The 20,256-nt window shown below is 40.8% G+C and overlaps 1 protein-coding gene across 6 annotated transcripts in view; it reads left to right on the top strand.

Annotated features, from left to right (window-relative positions):
• The window catches only part of LOC104598746 (haloacid dehalogenase-like hydrolase family protein), a 129,191-nt gene that overhangs the window by 52,817 nt on the left and 56,118 nt on the right, over window positions 1-20,256 (top strand). For all 6 annotated transcript variants that reach the window (XM_010260932.3, XM_010260934.3, XM_088901774.1 and 3 more), the window contains 5 exons: window positions 2,362-2,455; window positions 2,584-2,741; window positions 4,000-4,049; window positions 4,141-4,262; window positions 4,416-4,523. In XM_010260932.3, the coding sequence (XP_010259234.2) occupies window positions 2,362-2,455; window positions 2,584-2,741; window positions 4,000-4,049; window positions 4,141-4,262; window positions 4,416-4,523 (532 nt within the window). The remainder of the gene's footprint in view (window positions 1-2,361; window positions 2,456-2,583; window positions 2,742-3,999; window positions 4,050-4,140; window positions 4,263-4,415; window positions 4,524-20,256) is intronic.

Genomic DNA, 20,256 nt, shown 5'->3' with positions numbered 1-20,256 from the left:
CAGAAAGCTGTATTCTGCATGTACTTTGTCCATTTTGATATGACCATGCCTGGTTGGAAACCCCAAGACTTTGATTAGCATAGGAACCAGGAAGCATAATTGGAGTCTTTTATCAGTTTCTATTTTGTTTTACATTTATTTTAGAAGCAAAGCTGCACAAACATGTTTCACTGCATATTTAACCACAAGATTAAGTTTTCTTATTGTTTTTTGATAAGTGATGAAAATTTTATTAAAGATAAAAATTGGAATTAGTGGATAATTCCAATTGTCATAAGCCAATACAAGCCCTACTTGGTCTCCACCAATGATTTTTTTTTTGAAAAGTAAAAGAAAATTCCATTAAAATAAAGAGAAAGTACAGGAGGAAGGTGATAGGAAATCACCCAAGAGAAGATGAGTAGACACTTCTTACACTAAAAAACAGCCAACAAAAGACTCTAATAAAAGAAAAAAACTAACTCCTTCGGAACCAGATCCTAGGTCAATTTCATACAAGTAATCTGCAAATGAAACATGATGAGACTAGCAGAGGAAAGATTCTAATCCAACCCTACAAATACCTCCTCTTGGTTGTTGCCATCTTCATCCCATCTCCCTCCTCCAAATACCCTTTCTCTTGAGCTTTATTCCTTCTTCTTCCTCTCAAACTCTTCAAAAGCTTTCTTGGTGAATTCCTCACCTTCCCAGAAGAACAAACCCAAGCTTTTACCAATTTCTACATCCATTTAGCTGCTGCCTCAATAGATACATTACTGGTTTTCTCCACATTCCTTTCAAGACTTTTATCAATGTCTCATACATTAGAAATGGAATCCTTCTCAGTCGCAGCTTCATGTTGACCAGTCTCCAAGCTTCAACCAAGAAAAGACTTTGGTTACGTGAACAATGTGAGAATGTCTCACTCCAGAGGCTCCTCGAGATTTTTTGGATATCACAGAATCAGCCACATTTAAATCTTTCTTAGCCTCCCCACCTACCCAAATCCACACCTAACTTCCCAATCACCACCTCCTTGAACAAAACGGTGAACATCAGTGTCATCTTCAGTCTGGGAGGGGATACCGATTCCCTCATTGTAATTTTCACTTCTTCCACCTCCAAAAACAATGGATCCTTCTAAGATAGCATCACCAGTCCCTCTCGAATCAACCTCCCTCTCTGTCAGGCCAGTCTCCATTTCTTCATGCAATTCCCTATCTGCATTAGTCGTATCTTCCTTTTCAGTAGGAGAAGAATTCTTAGACGTTGAAAAAGAGACCTTCTTCGAAGTTGCATCTTTGATTCCCTCCACCGGTTCTCTCCTGATTTGATCGTAATGGCCAGAATCATCCACGTTGTTACCAGAGCTTCGGATCACATCAACAGATCTCCCCTTTGGAGTTGCAAACTCGAAGTCCTCCACTGATTCTCCCCTACTTTGAGTGCCATGGCCAGAACCATCTGCATTGTTGACTGGGCTTCAAGTCGCTTCAAGTGTAGTCCTCCTGTTCGCGTGTCTCTCACTGGCCTTCTTCTTCTTCTTCTCTTTATAGTTTCTTAACTTTTTTTTTTTTTTTCCGAATCTTTTTCAAACCAAATCTACTTTGTTGCCTTCCTTTCATTGAGTGTTTAAAACTCTTTCTGTTAATCCCTAGCCTAAATGGGACAGTAGACCTTCTCGCAGGGACTGGTAAAGACTTCGGAGAGTGGGTCTCGGTGGCATCTCCTTTCCCTTCACTTTGCACCCCTTGTACATGTAGTGTTGGAGGTTTTCTATCTCCCCCTACATACTCTGGCCCCTTTTCCTCTTGATTCATCGAGTTATTCACACTCGCTAGCTTTCCTGGGTTACCTGTTCTATTCCACCTACATACTGCTTTGAACTCAGCATACTCCGAATCCCCTTCTCCAACAGGGCCTGAAAATACAGCAAGAATGTGTCCATCAGTATTTCTAAACTCCTCCTATGCCAGCCGGCCCTGGGTATCCAAGACTACTGTCATCAAAATTTAACTTAATAAAACCTTCTTCTGGGGGTATCCAGACTGCAACCAGTTTATCCTTCACAATAGAACTTCTTGCTACAGCTTCCCAATTTTGCCATATATCATCAAAAGAGAAGTTTGAGAAAAGGTCTAATGATTTAGTCCAATGTATAGCCCTATTTGTGATCATGTTCCATATTGCCTCTTCATTCCTTTTTGTACCATTGAAAATTCTTCTCTTCCTTTCTAACCACAAGATTAAGTGTCACCCTCTTTTGTTGATCTATAACAAAACTATCAAAATTTTGAAATCTTTACTGAAGATTTTGCAGATTTTCTTTTCATATATAATCATCTACAGTGATACATTATCAACTTTCTCCTATTTCTGTAGGGAGATTGATTTTGTTAGCGAGAAAGTGCGAACTCTTGCTGGCAATGGAACAAAAGGTTCTGACTATGAAGGAGGAGGAAAAGGAACCACTCAGGCAAGAAAGCTGAACATTTGTTTATTGTCCTTGACATCATATTTGAAGTAGTTTTGTTAAGAGTAAGAAAACAATCTTTCTGTTGGTTGCAATTTATGATTTTTTCCTCTATTTTTATTTCCTTTTAGCTTCTGAACTCTCCATGGGATGTTTGCTTTGAGCCCAACAAAGAGGTAGTTTACATTGCAATGGCTGGCCAGCATCAAATTTGGGAACACAATACATCAGATGGGACTACTAGAGCTTTTAGTGGTGATGGTTTTGAGAGAAATTTGAATGGATCAAGGTAAAGCTGTATAAGCTTTGTTTAAGCTGTATGACTGTTCTTCCTCCATATCTTTTTGTTTTCTATTAAATATTTTACTTTTAAAACTTGCCTTTTCAACTCAGTTCTACAAGGCCTTGTCCCACTATGTCAGGTTCTACATCAATCTTATTTTGCCATTGTTCTTTGTTCAGTGCCATATCCATTGTTAAATTGTAGGCCCCCAAATCATTTTTATCATTTCAACCTATGTCCCTTTTGACCTGCCCCTAGCTCTTCTAGACCTTTCAAATTGCAAGAAATCATTTTTATTGGTTTTGTAGATGATCTTCTATGAAAACATCTTACTCTACTTTCTCTCATTTTATCATCTATTGAGTTTACTCCCAGTTTCACACAATAAGTGATGAGATTTGATTTTATCACTTTTCTGTTTTTTTTTTTTCCTTAGTTTCTTTCATTAGCTTTGCTACTAGACAATTGCATATGGTGATTATTGGACACACTTTAATATGATGTTCTATCCCATATTAATAGTTGCATGTTGGGGAGAATTTGAGGGTGGGCCTTGGTGCAACGGTTGGGTTGCTCCATTGCAACCTGGGTGGCCAGGGTTCAAATGTTGGAAACAGCCTTCTGTGTGGCTGTGCCTGCAGGGGTAAGGCTATGTGCATCTGTCCCTCCCCAGACCCTGCATTGGCGGAAGTCTCATGTACTGGGCTGCCCTTTATATGTTGGGGGGAATTTGTCAAATTAGACGAAAGTCAGCATCATTGGTGATCTGTCTATACCAGAATCTGAGAAGTTTTCAGCCTACATAGGTTTGAGAAATAATAACTGGATGTAGTACTTTGTAAAGCCCATAAGAGCCTGATGAACTCTACTAATTGGAGTTGCTCAAGCCTTTAGCTCATTGTGTGGTATTCTCTGTTGCAACTTCTTGGCTTAGCTATTAATTGTTTTTTTTTTTTAATTGGTAATTGGAAGATATTGACATAATTAAAGGGATCAAGTGTTTTCTGGAATGCCTTTTGTCCCCATTATAAAATTTCTTATTTTCTGATATTTTCTTTACTGTTTCAGACTGTTTCTCTATCCATAGGTTTTGGGCCTTTTTCATGACATTTGTAAAATAGCTGAATTTGCATCTGCAATCGAATTTCCTTTTCTTTTTATTTTTAACTACTAAAGTTAAGCTTCTACTCTTTTCTAATGTAAGTTGTATGAACTGAGTCAAACTTTAACGGTCTTAACCCTTTTGGATTTTTTCTTGTTGAAGCTCTACAAGCACATCTTTTGCACAGCCTTCGGGAATGTCGTTCCTCCCCGGTAATATCTTTGATATATTTGACCTGCTTGCTTCTTCATGACTTTCGGTAATTGTCATTAACATTTAAACTCAAATGTTGTGTATCTGTAGATTTGAAGGAGTTATGCATAGCTGATAGTGAGAGTAGTTCCATCAGAGCACTTGATCTAAAAACAGGAGGCACAAGATTACTAGCTGGTGGTGATCCAGTTTTTGCAGATAACTTATTTAAGGTATCTTCTACCCCCTTACCCCTTCTTTTTCTCTCCCGAAAGAAAAGAGAAGTTCTATGAACATACAAGCAAGGGACTATTCTCAATATCAATGTAGAACTGCTTGTGCATCAATGGAGTTGTCTTGATCATGTTTATACTTAATTTTGGCAGTTTGGGGACCGTGATGGTGTAGGCTCTGATGCACTTTTTCAACACCCTTTGGGTGTCTTATATGGAAAAGATGGTCAGATTTATATTGCAGATTCGTATAATCACAAGGTATTTGCTACTGGACCATGGTTTACAATGTTGACATATTTCCTAATATATTTTGGATCAGTAACCAATGAAATTTGATTTCATTATAAGGAAGAAAAAAAATAGTACAGATTAATATCAGTTTTAGACATATGAGAAGCAAAGATTTTCAAACGTTACAAGATTATCTCAAATCTGCCCAGAAAAGTTGATCCCTATATACCCTTTGTTTTGCCAATGTATCAGCCATCCCATTTGCTGTTCTTTTGACCCACTTGAAGCTTGCCTCGAGATCCTTTGCTAAGCTCTTTATTTCTCTAATTAGATGTCTGAACTTCCACACACCTGGGTTGCTGTCATCCATCTAGGAAATTACTAATTTTGAATCACCTTCTGTTTCCAAATTCTTAAACCCCTGCTATTTTGCTAGTTTCAGACCTTGAAGTAAGGCTATTATTTCTGCTCTTGCTGAGTCCCCTACTCCTATGGGTCCTGAGAATAGGGTTACCACTTTCCCTGCATATTTCCATTTCCATGAGTACCAACCTGAAATATTTATTGGAATCAGCATATTCTCCAATGATTTAATATTTTTATATTGTTTTTATCAGATTTTACTTTGTTAATTATATCAATATAAGGTTTTCAATTTAGGTTTACATTATGAAATATCTTTAGTTATGCATAACTTATTAAAATATAGTTGACACTTTAATATCTTAAACTTTTATGAAAAGATAAACAGCATAATAGCATAAGAATCTTCTTAGTGTTATACTGTTATCCCAACTATATGGGGTCAGCTATATAAATCCTGTTCTGTTTAATGCCATTGTTGGTTTGGCTGTTTTTTAGTGTTTATGTTAGTCATATTTGTGTCTTAAGTTCTTAGTTATTGGGCCTAAACTTGTTTAATGTTTTATTTGTTTTATTTGTCTAGGTGTCCCATCACTAATCAGGGGCATTCTAGTCCATTCATGTAATATTATTTTATAATCATCTATATAAAATTGTAGGGCCGGCTGAAGAGTTTATGCCGCCTTTCTCAAATCTTCTTCTCTTCTTCTTCTTCTTCTTCTTTTACTTTGGCTGCTGTATTCCAGCAAACATGGTATCAGAGCTCTAATCCGTCAGTCTGATTACAGCCGCCACTTTTTCTGCTCTTCCCTATTCCTTTCTTTTTCCTCTCTCTCTCCTATCTTGGTCGCTGTGAAGAAACCCTAGGGCTGACCGTAGAACACAGCAAGGTCTGTATTTAGGGTTTCCCTTGGTTGTAGGGCCCAAGGGGAGTTTGTTCCAGCAATCGATGCCCTACTAGACACCTTGCAGCAGGTAGTAGCCATTCGGCTGCTAAGAGATATCTGTGTGGAACAGATCTAGGTGGAAGGACTGACTTCGACAGTCCTAGTACAGATCGTACGGGTGATCACTGTCTACGACAGCAGAAGTCAAAGCCCAGCCTAGTCCAGAAGTGTTCAGCACAGTACAGAGGTGGATTGTTCTTGGTTTCAGACCTGTTATGAGGGGTTCTCAGGCTTGTAACAGCTTCGGTAAGTCTGAAATAGTGTTCTTTGTACTGAGTGTTCAATTGTGATCACTGTAAGAGGAAGGAGATGTCTTCAATATCGGGATAAGTGTCTTTTAGGGATAATAGAACTGGTGGGAGGTCTCATAATCTGGAAAATCCAAATCTGCACAGCTTGCAGATCACCAGTGTATTGTTGGATGAATACAACTTCAGAGAATGGTCTCTTTCAGCCATGCTCTTCATTACTTCCCGGGAACTCACGGGTTATTTAGATGGACAGAAGAAGGAACCTGAGGTGGGTAGTGTGGAGTACGCAGTATGGCGTAAGGAAAATGCTACTGTTATGTCCTGGCTGCTTGCTTCGATGACTCCAAGAGTGGCCAGGACTGTTCAACACTTTCCCACTGCTGCTAAGATTTGGGAGAAAGTTTCTAAAACTTATGGACAGTGAAAGAACAATGCCAGAATTTATAGGCTAAACCAAAACATTGCTGCATTGAGACAAGGAAATATGACAGTTGCAACGTATTTTGCAACCCTAGAAGGACTATGGGAAGAACTTGATCATCATCTCATTCTTGATTGGGAGAATGCAAAAGACAAGGAGAGGCATGATAAACAAATTGAAGAGGGTAGAGCCTTTAAGTTCTTGGCTGGCTTAGACGCAATGTTTGAGAGCATAAGGTCTCAAATTTTGGGAAGGGATGAAATGCCAGATTTTACATCATGTCTATTATCTAGTAAGGAATGAAGAGGTTAGGAGAAAAGAGATGCAAGTTGACACTCAAACACAGCCAGCCGAACAGCTTGTTGAACATTCAGCCCTGATTTCTTCAAACCAAAAGGGGAGCATGCATTTAGACAAGAGGCATCTTAAGTGCTCTCATTGTGGTGGTGAAAGGCATGTAAAAGAGACTTGTTGGGTTCTTTATCATCATCTGAAACCAGCTGCGTTAAGGAAAGGCAAGAAGCCCCAGAAGAATCAAACAACAAGTGGGAATCATGTTACTAGTCACAGTGGTGATAGCTCGAAGAACACATCTACAGTTGCATCTTCTCCCATGGGACAGACTGCTAATTACTCCACATCCGGATCCTTGGGTTTCACTGCTGATGAGGTAGAGGTCCTTAGCCGGGCCTTAACCCGTCTAAGGACTAATTCCCTTGCTTCCACCCCTCTTGCCAGATCAGGTATTGTCTCTGCTTATAGTACAACTAGTTCTATATTGTCTCTACTTCTTGGATTATTGATTCCGGTGCAACTGACCACATGACACACATGTCCTCTTTATTTTCTTCTTACCAATTGATGTCTGGCCAAGATAAGATGAGAGTTGCTGACGGTTCCCTCTCCACCATCTCTGCGAAAGGGGGAGTTGACTTAAGCAAGAACCTCTCTCTTAAATCTGTTCTACATGTTCCCAATCTTACTTCCAATCTCTTATCTGTTTCGAAGCTTACCAAGAATTTAAATTGTAGCGTAACTTTCTTTCCTACTCATTGTGTCTTTTAGGACTGATTGACGAAGAGAACGATTGGGAGCGGTCATGAGTGTGGAGGTCTCTACTATTTTGATGCAGACATAAGTTCGGCCTTACAATCATCTGCTACCAATAGTCCGAATAATGAGGAGTCAATAGCTAGGTTACACTTGTGGCATGCTAGACTAGGTCATTTACCTTTTTCATCATTGCAAGGGCTGTTTCCTAAATTATTCAAGGGTATTTCAAGTCAAAGTTTAGTTTGTGAAGTGTGTCAGTTGTCAAAACAATGTAGAACTCTTTATCTAATTTCTAGTAATGAAATTCAAGCTCCTTTTGATTTTGTCCATTCTGATGTTTGGGGCCCTTCACCCCTCGTTTTTGTGGATGGTTTTTGTTACTTTATCAGTTTTATTGATCACTGCTCACGATGCACATGGATCTACTTGTTAAAAGGACGTGATGAAGTGCCATGGATAACCATGGCATTTTGTAAAATGATTGAAATTCAATTTGACAAGAAGATTAAGCAATTCCGTTTAGACAATGCTGCGAAATATTTTGAAAGATCCTTAAACCTATTCATGGAGGATGCTGGCATGATACATCAGTCATCTTGTGCTAGTACCCCTCAACAGAATGGGGTTGCTGAGCGCAAAAATAGACACTTATTGGAGACTGCTCGAGGTTTATTATTTCAGCACAAGGTTCCCAAGCACTACTGGTCTCAAGCCGTCCTTACTGCATCATATCTGATAAATCGGATGCCATCCAAGGTGTTGGGTATGAAAGCTCCTTTCTCTGTCCTCTTTCCTAATCTTCCAGATTTTCCTCTTCCACCTAGAGTCTTTGGTTGTGTGTGTTTTATACATGTAAAGGATCCAAAGAAGACCAAATTGGATCCTAGGGCTACGAAAGGAATCTTTCTAGGGTACTCTCCTACACAGAAAGGTTACAAGTGTTATGATCCCGTCACCAAGAAGAAATACGTCACAAAAGATGTATTTTTTGAGTCTCACTCCTATTTTCATTCTTCCCAGAATCCTCTTCAGGGGGAGACTAGTGGGATGGAAGAGGATTCTTCTTCCCCTTCCTTTTTTGTTCCTCTTTCTGCCTTGGGCCTTCCATCTTCTCCTCCTGATCCTCCTAGTTGTAGCATCCCGGGTGAACCTAGTGAGGCTCCCATTGCACCTGTTACCACTCTTGATGTTACAGATGTTACTGAGGACACCAGTAAGCAATAGAAAGAAATAAGAATCACCTACAACAGAAGGAAAAAAGACCCTCTAACTCATGGCAGCAATCAATCGGACTCGGATCAATCTGCCTCAGCAACTCTAGGTAATCCTATCACTCATACTTCTGATTTGGATCTCCCCATTGCTCTTCGTAAGTCTACCCGTTCTTGTACTATCCGACACCCCATTGCTGAATTTGTTTCTTACTCATGTTTATCTCCTCGTTGTTATTCCTTTGTGTTTGCTCTCTCCTCTGTGCATGTTCCTACTAGGTACTCAGAGGCAGTGTCTGATCCAAGATGGAAAGAGGCTATGAATGAAGAAATGAAAGCCTTAATGAAAGCAAGGACTTGGGAATTAGTGGATCTACTAGAAGGGAAGAGCACTGTGGGATGCAAGTGGGTGTTCATTGTAAAGCATAGGGAGGACTGGTCCATTGAAAGATACAAAGCCAGACTTGTGGCAAAGGGGTTTATTCAAAAGGAAGGGATTGACTACAAAGAGACCTTTGCTCCAGTCGCGAAGCTCAACACAATCAGGGTCTTATTGTCATTAGCTGCAAATTTCTCATGGGAGTTACATCAGTTGGATGTGAAAAATGCTTTTCTAAATGGTGATCTACGTGAAGAGGTATTCATGGATCCTCCACCAGGTTATGGCTTTGATGGGAAAGTATGTAAACTGAGGAAAGCATTATATGGTCTTAAACAGTCTCCTCGGGCTTGGTTTGAGAGACTTTGTGGGGCCATGAAGAGAGTGGGATACACTCAAAGTGGTCCAGATCATACTTTGTTCATAAGGAAACAGAATAACTGACTTACGGTACTAATTGTCTATGTGGATGATATGGTGATTACAGGGGATGATCTGGATGAGATAAAAAGATTGAAGGAGTTCTTGGCTTCTGAGTTTGAGATCAAAGACTTGGGCCATCTGAGATACTTCCTTGGAATTGAAGTTGCTAGGTCACAAGAGGGCATCTATATATGTCAGCAGAAGTATGTCCTTGACCTTCTAGGGGAGACAGGTATGATGGGGTGTAGACCAGTAGATACTCCAATAGAACAGAACCATGGTCTACAGGAATCAGTTGGAGAGGACTACCTTGATAGAGAAAGATACCAAAAACTGGTAGGGAAGTTGATATATCTGTTTCTCACTCGACCAAATATTGCTTATGATGTACATGTTGTCAGCCAGTTCATGCACTTTCCAAAGATTCCTCATATGAGAGTAGTGGAAAGAATTCTTAGGTACTTGAAGACTTGCCCAGGAAAAGGAATTTTGTTCAAAAAACACAATAAAATTGAAATTGAAGCGTATACTGATGTTGATTGGGCTGGCTCTATTGGAGACAGGAAGTCTACTTCTGGGTATTGCACGTTTGTTGGAGGAAATCTGGTTACATGGTGAAGTAAAAAGTAGAATGTGGTTGTTAGATCAAGTGCAGTGGCTGAATATCGAGCTATGGCTCATGGTGTTGCTGAACTGTTGTGGCTTAGGACCCTTCTTGGTGAGCTTGGGATAAAGGTCGAGTGTCCTCTCAGGCTGTACTGTGACAACAAGGCTTCCATCAACATTGCAAATAACCCAGTGCAACATGATAAGACGAAGCACATTGAGATTGACCGACACTTTGTTAGAGAGAGAATTGTCTCAGGAGAACTCTGCATTCCTTATACTCCTTCTGAGATGCAGATTGCAAATGTATTAACTAAAGGACTAGTTTCAACGAAGTTCTCAGACTTGCTTGGCAAGCTAAACATGACTGACATCCATGCTTTGCTTGAGGGGGAGTGTTGGTTCGACTGTTTTTTAGTGTTTATGTTAGTCATATTTGTGTCTTAAGTTCTTAGTTTTTGGGCCTAAACTTGTTTAATGTTTTATTTGTTTTATTTGCCTAGGTGTCCCACCACTAATCAGGGGCATTCTAGTCCTTTCATGTAATATTATTTTATAATCATCTATATAAGATTGTAGGGCCGGCTGAAGAGTTTATGCCGCCTTTCTCAAATCTTCTTCTCTTCTTCTTCTTCTTCTTCTACTTCGGCTGCTGTATTTCAGCAAAGAGCCATATCCAATGTTAAATTATGAGTGCTCAAATCATATTCATGTGTAAATCATAAATTTTATGTTAAGTAGAAAACATAATAAAATAATTTTTATAACTAAAATATCGACAAAAGATACTATCTAATAATATTTTAAGCCCTTATTCTACGTAGAGGAAGGGGTCATCATGAAATGGTATAATCATTTTAAAATCATCGTTTTTATCACTTTTTATAAGGATATAAGTCCTTAAAAGAATAACGTCCCTTTACAGGGGGCTCAAATCGCTAAAGAGATGAACCTCAGAAATCTGGTCATATAAGGAGACTCCAAAGTGGTAATAGGGTGACTGAAAGAACCAAAGACAACAGCTTGGCCTTTCAGGGGGGTGTTGAGAAGATTCAAATGGCTAACTTCTAATATAACAGTCAGAGTTCAGTGGGACAGAAGATCAGCAAATGGGCTGGCAGACCTACTAGCTTAACAAGGGGTGAATAGGGGTCAATTATTCTGGGCTACACTGTAATTTATATTGTTTTTGAGGCTACATCTTGCGGCTCTTGGGAAAACTAAATGCTGTATCAGTTGTAAACCCATCTTAAAAAATTTTTAATGAAATGCTTTATTATTCATAAAAAAAGAATAATGTCCCTTTATAATTTCTAAAAGTTATTAACAAATATTTTCTTAGATTAATATTTACAATTGTTTTGACAGCTGTGTTTAGGTAGTTCGAACCAGTAGAGTAAGGGAGAAAGAAGAAGAAGAAGAAGGAAGAAGAACAATCGAATCTAATAGCTAAACCCTATCAGTCGACCATAATGTGGATTAGCCTCTAATTAGTTGTACAAAGACTAAACTGCCCCCACTTAAGTATGGGACAAGAAGCCTCTATTAAAACTGCCACATAAGTACATAACTTAACAGAAATAAAATGACTAATCTACCCTTATTCGGCTAGCTCTAACACTCCCCCTCAAGCTGGAGAATATATGTCATATAATCCCAGCTTGTTACATATATAGTTCACTCTCCCTGAGCTTAAGCCTTTTGGAAACAAATCTGCCCATTGATCACCTGAGCCCACATGTTCTGTGCTTATCTCTCCAATAAGGACCTTCTCCCTCACAAAGTGGCAATCAATCTCTATGTGCTTTGTTCTCTCATGAAAAATAGGGTTAGATGAGATGTGGAGGTTTCAGAGAGGGAAGAGAATACACTTGGAGTCCCGGTCATGTGATCAGAGGCTCCAGAGTCAATAATCTAGGGAGAGGGTTTGGATGCTAGACAAGCTATACCTAAGTGTGCAAGGGTGGCTGTAATATGCTGTGAAGTAGCCTGGTGGAACCTCTCATACTCATTGTGCGATACACTCACCATCTCCTTCCCGGAAATAGATGTAGATGTGGAAGGTGTTAGATCTACTTGTTGGTTATCACTGACATCAACCCCACCAGCTACTGCATGATTAGCCCATGTAGAAAGTGGGCCATGGAGATCATAACAGAAATTCACCGAATGTCCGTGTCTGTCACAATGGGTACACTTCCTAGTAGAGTTACTTTTTCCTTTACCATGGCCTCCCCCTGAGTCACGACCACCACTATGGCCAAATATGGAACCACCACGACCTCCTCGGGAGGTATGTCCTCCCCCTCTAGTACCACGTCCACCTCCTCTGGCTATCACAAATGCTGATCTGTCAGACGGTGTGAGATTCTTTGTAGATCCCAAAGAAATCCTGCGAAGCCCTGCAAAAACTTCCTCAAGTGTAGGAAGAGTAGAGCCTCCCAATATTTGGGCCCTAACTGGTTCATACTTTGATTTTGTGAATAAACCCTAGTTGATTCTAGGTCAAAGTAGAGAAGAAGAAAGAAGAAAGAAAAGAGAAAGAAGAAGGAGAGAAGAAGAATGTTCGGCCAGACTAGAAGAGAGAATGTGAAAAATCACTCTCGTAGCCGACCCACTTGAATTTTATTCATAAAACTTAGAGTTACAAGAAAGACAATTTTGTCCCTCATAGAAGATGGGACACATGACTTAAACTCAGATACAATAGACCTTTCACTTTTAAGAAGATACACCAGAATGACCAAAATACCCCTGACTCGAGCATTCTAACACTCCCCCTCAAGCTGGAGAGTATATATCATATAGTCCTAGCTTTTTACAAATGTAATCTATTCTTCCCTGAGACAATCTTTTTGTGAAGAGATTTGCCCACTGATTTCCTGAGCACACATGAGATGTAGTTATTACCCCACTTATCACTTTCTCTCTCACAAAGTGACAATCCACCTCAATATGTTTAGTTCTTTCATGGAAGACGGGATTGGATGAGATGTGAACAGCAGCTTGGTTATCACAGTATAGTTTCATGGGTTTGTCAATTGAGAAACCCATCTCCTGTAGTAAGTTCTTCAGCCATACTAGTTCACATGGTATGGGCCATAGCCCTGTACTCTGCTTCTGCACTACTTCTTGCCACCACTGTTTGCTTCTTGCTCTTCCAAGTTACAAGATTGCCACCCAGGAAGGTACAATACCCTGTGGTTGACCTCCTGTCTGATATAGAGCCAGCTCAGTCAGCATCTGTGTACCCTACTATCTCAGGAGTTCCTCCCTTTTGGTATAACAAACCACGACCTGGAGCACCCTTTAGGTACCTAACAATTCTCAGAACAGCTTCCCAGTGAGGAACCCGGGGATGTTGCATAAACTGACTCACCACACTCACAACAAATGATATATCTGGCCGGGTAATGGTCAGGTTGTTCAACTTTCCCACCAACCTTCTGTATCTTCCAGGATCATCAAACTCTTCACCTGCATCCACACTTAACTTGGCATTGAGTTCCATAGGAGTCTCTGCTGGTTTAGCACCCCTGTTTCTTCAAGTAGATCAAGAACATATTTTCTCTGACATAGGTTGATCCCCTGTTTTGACCTCACAACCTCTATTCCTAGGAAATACTTTAGCTTCCCCAGATCTTTCGTCTTGAAGTGGTCCTATAAGAATTTTTTCAGCCTGTCAATTCCATTGCTGTCACTTCCAGTTATGATAATATCATCCACATACACAACTAGCAAGATTTTCCCATCCTTTGAGTTATAGCTGAACACAGAATGATCAACCTGACACTGTTTCATCCCAAAGGCCTTCACCACTTCACTGAATCTGCCAAACCATGCACGTGGAGATTGTTTCAGCCATAGATTGCCTTTTTGAGCCTGCACACCTTACCAGCCTCCCCCTGAGCAACAAACCCTGGTGGTTGCTCCATATACACCTCCTCAACAAGATCACCATGTAGGAAGGCATTTTTGATGTCAAGTTGTACGAGAGGCCAATCATACATAGCAGCTAATGAGATCAGCACCCGAACTGAACCAATTTTAGCTACAGGAGAGAATGTCTCCATATAGTCCACACCATATAACTGAGAATAGCCCTTGGCCACTAACCGTGCCTTCAATCGTTCCACACTGCCATCAGGAAGATGCTTCACTGTATAGACCCATTTACACCCAACAGTGTGCTTATCAGGAGGAAGGGTGGTGAGTTCTCATGTGTGATTATGTTGTAGAGCAGAGAGTTCTTCTTCAATAGTTTGCCGCCACCCTCTGGAGGTAAGGGCTTCCTGTACAGTCCTGGGAATGGGAACCGATGAGAGTAATGATATAAACTTGCAATGAGAAGCAGAAAGGTGAGCAGTGGAAACATAGTCTGAAATGGGATGAGAAGTACAAGTACGTTTACCTTTCCGCAAAGCAATAGGGAGATCAAGATCTGAGGGAGGAGCAGTAGCAGGATTTGTCGACAAGTGCTGAAGTGGAGGAGGAGCTGAAGCACTTATGCTGGTATACACTTGAGTAATTGGTGGCCTCTCTGTAATAACAGGCATATGATGTGCATCTGCAGTAGGAATGGGAGCTACGGGAAGAGGGTCCACAACCGGTACAGGAAGAGGAACCACAGAGGGAGAAGAAGAGACCCCGGCATCTGAGAAAAATGGAACTGATTCAAAGGTGACATCAGAGCACACAAACGATTTATGAAATTTTGGGTTATAGCACTTATACCCTTTATGAGTCATCGAGTAGCCAAGAAAAATACACTTCGTAGCTCGAGCATCTAGCTTGTCTACTCCAGGCCCCAAGTGTTGAACAAAACAAACACAACCAAAGACTCTTGGGGTGAGAGTAAATGGAGACAAGGGAAACAACACGGAGAAAGGGGATTGACTTCCAAGGATTGACATGGGCATCAGATTTATCAGAAAACAGGATGTAAGAACAACATCACTCAAAAAATGCTTTGGGACATGCATATTGATCATCAAGGACCGAGCAGTTTCAAGATGTCTATTTTTCTGTTCAACTACACCGTTTTGTTGCGGGGTGTAGGCACAAGAAGTTTGATAAATTATTCCATGATGTTCTAGGTATTGCTGAAATGGTGAGGAGATGTATTCTTTGGCATTATCGGAGCGAAGTATTTTCATATGAATACCAAATTGAGTGCGTATTTCAGCATGAAATTTCTGAAAAATAGAGAACAATTCACTACGGTCTTTCATCCATGTCATTATGACTCAAGGAAGGGACTAGCAGCTTCAAAGCCTTGAGAGAGGGATGACCAAGTCTGCAGTGCCATTGGAGAGGAGTAAGAGACGATTGAAAAGCCACTGGGGGGCTACCACCATCAAGGTAATACAAACCACCTGCTTCATGCCCTCCACCAATCTTCTTCCCCGTCTTGAGATCCTGAAACACACAAGAAAAAGGATAGAAGGTTACAGAACAATTAAGGGACTTGGTTAATCTGCTAACAAACATATGGTTAAAGGGGAACTTAGGAACATATAAAACAGATGCTAAAGACAAGGAGGAGAGATCAACATCACCAACACCACAAATAGGAGATGTAGAACCATTAGCAAGTGTAACTGTCTGAGATGTGGAGGAGCGAGAAAGGGAAGAAAATACATCAAGAGTCCCAGACATATGGTCCGAGGCTCCGGAATCAATGATCTAGGGTGAGGCTTTGGAAGCTAAGCAAGTCATACCTGAATGGGCAAGTGTAGTTGTGTTCTGCTGAGATGTTTGAAGGAACTTTTCATATACTGCCCGTGGTACACTCACCATTTCCTGCCCAGAAGCACAAGCGGGTGTGGAGGGTGTTGGGACAGTTTGCTGGCTTTTAGTAATTGTGGTACTACTCTTAGATGTAGCATGGTTAGCCCAAGTGTTGGGTGGACCCCTTAAATCATAGCAGAAATTAACTATGTGCCCCTCTAAGCCACAATGTGTACATTTTCTCTGAGCATTACTCCTTCCTTTTCCACGGCCTCCCCCTGACTCTCGGCCTCTAGTTCGGCCACTAGCCCAGTTAAACATGTGTCCACCACGGTTGCTTGGAGGGCCATTGCTGCCACCACCACTTCTACTTCCACGGCCACTCCCTTTAGTCACTACCAAACCAGATCTATCAGAGAAGGAAGAATGTTCCACTGGCTCAATGGATGTCCTCTTAAGATGGGCAAAAACTTCTTCAAGTGAGGGGAGAGCTGATCCCCCCAATATCTGTGCTCTGACAGGCTCATACTCAGCCTTCAAGCCCACAAGAAACCTAGTCACATCAAGCTGTTCACGTTGCTGTTGTTGGATCTGGACATCTGATGTTAGAGGGTGATACACATTTAACTCATTGCGGATGTTCCTCAAACTTGCATAATACTCTTCTAAGCTTTGACTTCCTTGCTTCAAATTGAAGTACTCTTGGTATTATTGATATACCCTAGTTGTGTTGTCTTGTCCAGAGTACAACTTTTTAGCATGATCCCAGATCTCTTTGGCTGTATCTAGGAACATGAAGTTCACACTAATCTTTGGTTCCATGCTGTTCCAAAGCCATGTCATTATCTGTGCATCATTTTGTTCCCAATCACTGAACCCAGGGGAATCAGAGGGAGGTTTCTCCTCCCTCACATGTTTTACTTTCCTCTTGGCCTTCAAGAACACCTCCACAGATTTTGCCCATGGTACATAGTTCTCACCATTCAACTTGATGGATGTCATTTGAACACTTAGATAATTTGGAGAAAGCATGATGCCGGTTTTGTTGTCATTCCCATCTACAGATGAAGCCATCTCAATTATTTCACATTTGAATATACACCACAATCTCACACTCTTCACAAGACTTATCTCACTTATGATACCACCAACTCCACCTTCTTCAATTACACATTACACACTACACTCTAAAGCTGAAATCATTCAGTCAACACATCAAACACTTGGACTGCACATCGCAGAACCATTTACCATCAACACACCACGGCTGAAATTACTCAGTCATTTCATCGAACACTTGTTCTTCAAACTGCAGAACTGATTACACACAAGGTCTAGGGGTTCACTTTTAAGCATTTAGAATCATAGATATGTCAGCCACCACAACACAACCATCACCACACCACTGCTGTCGTGGACATCAGCAGTCTACTACTCTTCTTTCAGCACACATGCGAGCAAGAAAACAAAGGAACATGACTGATATGTGTATCAGTTTCACCCAACACCACAACAACTAACTTTTGAAGCACAAAAAATTAGCATTCACAGTCCATTTCTGAACACACGACAGCAGTGTCCATACCTGTATACGTCCAACCCTCTTCGTACACTGAATAGAGGGTCTAGTATACCACTTCAACGACCACCACAGCACCGGTCAGAGGCATTTTCACCTCCAGGCCCTCAAAACGACAACTCCTTTTCAGCCCTTTATCGAGTCTTCAATCAGGTCAGCTGTAGGATGATGAAACCTATTGTGAAGCTGGCGGCGAACCCAGGAAGAAGACAGCAGCAAGAAAACACGAGACCTTATTGCTCTGATACCATGTGAATAAACCCTAGTTGATTCTAGGTCAAAGTAGAGAAGAAGAAAGAAGAAAGAAAAGAGAAAGAAGAAGGAGAGAAGAAGAGTGTTCGGCCAGACTAGAAGAGAGAATGTGAAAAATCACTCTCCTAGCCGACCCACTTGAATTTTATTCATAAAACTTAGAGTTACAAGAAAGACAATTTTGTCCCTCATAGAAGATGGGACACATGACTTAAACTCAGATACAATTGACCTTTCACTTTCAAGAAGATACACCAGAATGACCAAAATACCCCTGACTCGAGCATTCTAACAGATTTCAACCCCACTAAGAACCTAGTGACATCTAGTTGTTCCCTCTGTTGTTGATGAACCTTAACATCTGGAGTGAGGGGATGATAAACATTGAGTTCATTTCTGAGGTTCTTCATACTGGCATAGTACTCTTCTAGGGTTTTATTCCCTTGTTGTAGATCATAATACTCCTGATAGAGCTGATATATCCTTGTAGTATTATCCTGTCCAGAATAAAGCTTCTTGGCATGTTCCCATATATCCTTGGTTGTATCTAAGAACATAAAGTTGGCACTTATTTTGGGTTCCATACTATTCCATAACCATGTCATGATTTGGGCATCTTCCTGTTCCTAGTCATCAAACCCTGGAGAGTCAGTTGATGGTTTATCTTCCTTCACGTGTTTCACTTTCCTCTTTGCCTTGAGGAAAACTTCAACTGACTTGGCTCATGACACATAATTCTCACCATTAAGTTTAATGGAAGTCATCTGCACGCCCAAATAGTCGGAGGGGATCATCACACTCAGTTTCTAATCACTAGAACCATCTCCCGTTGCTGCCATTATGTCCCCCCACTGCTATCTCTAATGCTGAACTCTCAGTCACCAACCAAATACTGCTGTGAAGGTAACACTACAGCACACTGTAGCAATCTCACAATGAGTCACAATCAACACTTGATGTAGAGTAACATTCAGGTTAAGAACTGAATGTTTTAACCAGATTCGGCTACCATCCAGATTAGAACATTGATGAAAGCTACTAGGTTGAGGTATTCGGCCACTTCTTTCAGCACTTTTTTTTCCTGTTCACACCACTACTGACACCCCATAAATATTAGGCACCATTACAACAACACAGCACTCAAGCAACCACACAAAAAATTCTGTTCACACCACTACTAAGGCACTAACAACCCAGAAATAGTATTCACCATGACAGCATTGTAACAACTCGAGCAACCACACACAAACCCTCTTGAAATGGTTCAGTAGAGGGTAAACACCACAAGCACCACCACACAACTAGGGCCGTCACACATGGTGACAGCAGTATTAGGCTGATATCCTAGGGCTGCCGCACCTTCCTAATACTTGTAATAGGGATTGCGGCGGCCTAAAAAAATAAATAACAGATGCCGCAACTTTCAGATTATGTACCTCAGATTTGCAGCCCAGAGAAGAAGAAAAAAGGAGAAAGAACTTGAAGTCGCAGGATGGAAACCTTGAAGTCGCTGCCTTCTTCTCCTTTGTTTATGGCTCTGATACCATGTTTTGATAGTTGTGTTTAGGTAGTTCGGACCAGTAGAGAGTAAGGGAGAAAGAAGAAGAAGAAGAAGAAGAAGAAGAAGAAGAAGAAGAAGAAGAAGAAGGAAGAAGAAGAATAGTTGAATCTAATAGCTAAACCCTACCAGTCGAACATAATGTGGATTAGCTTCTAATTAGTTGTACACTAAACTGCCCCCACTTAAGTATGGGACAGGAAGTCTCTATTAAAACTGTTAGACAGTGTATGCCCTTATTCCAATCAGAATGATGTACTGGTGCATTTATTGTAAATGACTAATAATACATAATTGATTCGTGTTATATATGGTCTGTTTTTGTGTAATACCCTTAAACTGGACACTTAAGAGACTCGTGTTAGTTTAGAATCTTCACAGTTGTTGGATAGACCTGGGGAGGTTTATCCTGCCAAGGCTGACACTAATGTGCTGCCAAGTCGGTTGGGGTGGCCTGTCTTAGCTGTTAGGGTGAAACCTGAAGCACATGTAGTGTGGGTTTACCTGAAACCTTGAACTGGACCATTTTCCAGTTATGCCCTGGACCTTGGAGACAGATGGGCAAAACTGGAAAGTTACACCTGACCCCTAGACTCGATTATGGTACTGCATTGGGTGTTGGATTGGGTTGTCTTTTATATGCCAATCAGTGAGATCCTTAGAGGGGGTCAAAACCTGGGTATGTTGGGGCAGTCCGAGAATTCACCTGAGTGGGTGATCATAGTGACAGGATCAGCCCCTTTGTCAGACAAAGTGAATGATCGGGGAATGCACTCTCTCTTATGGAAACCTAAATTGCCGGCAGTTGATTTTGTTGGATTGAAGTCTTTGTATGTATGAGTATTCGGCTGATAAGAGTTCTTATTAGCCTATACTTAAGTTTAAGTTGTCCTGTACTGGGCCTTTGTTAATGGGCCTAATCCTGTTTAATGTTTTTAGTTGTCTGGGTGTCCGATCACTAATCAGGGGCATTCTAGTAACTTCCTG

Source organism: Nelumbo nucifera, chromosome 3, assembly GCF_055504915.1.
Source record: "Nelumbo nucifera cultivar China Antique chromosome 3, China Antique-T2T, whole genome shotgun sequence".
Lineage (NCBI taxonomy): Eukaryota > Viridiplantae > Streptophyta > Magnoliopsida > Proteales > Nelumbonaceae > Nelumbo > Nelumbo nucifera.
Note: the sequence above shows the minus strand (reverse complement) of the source record. Positions and strands in the feature narration are given on the sequence as shown.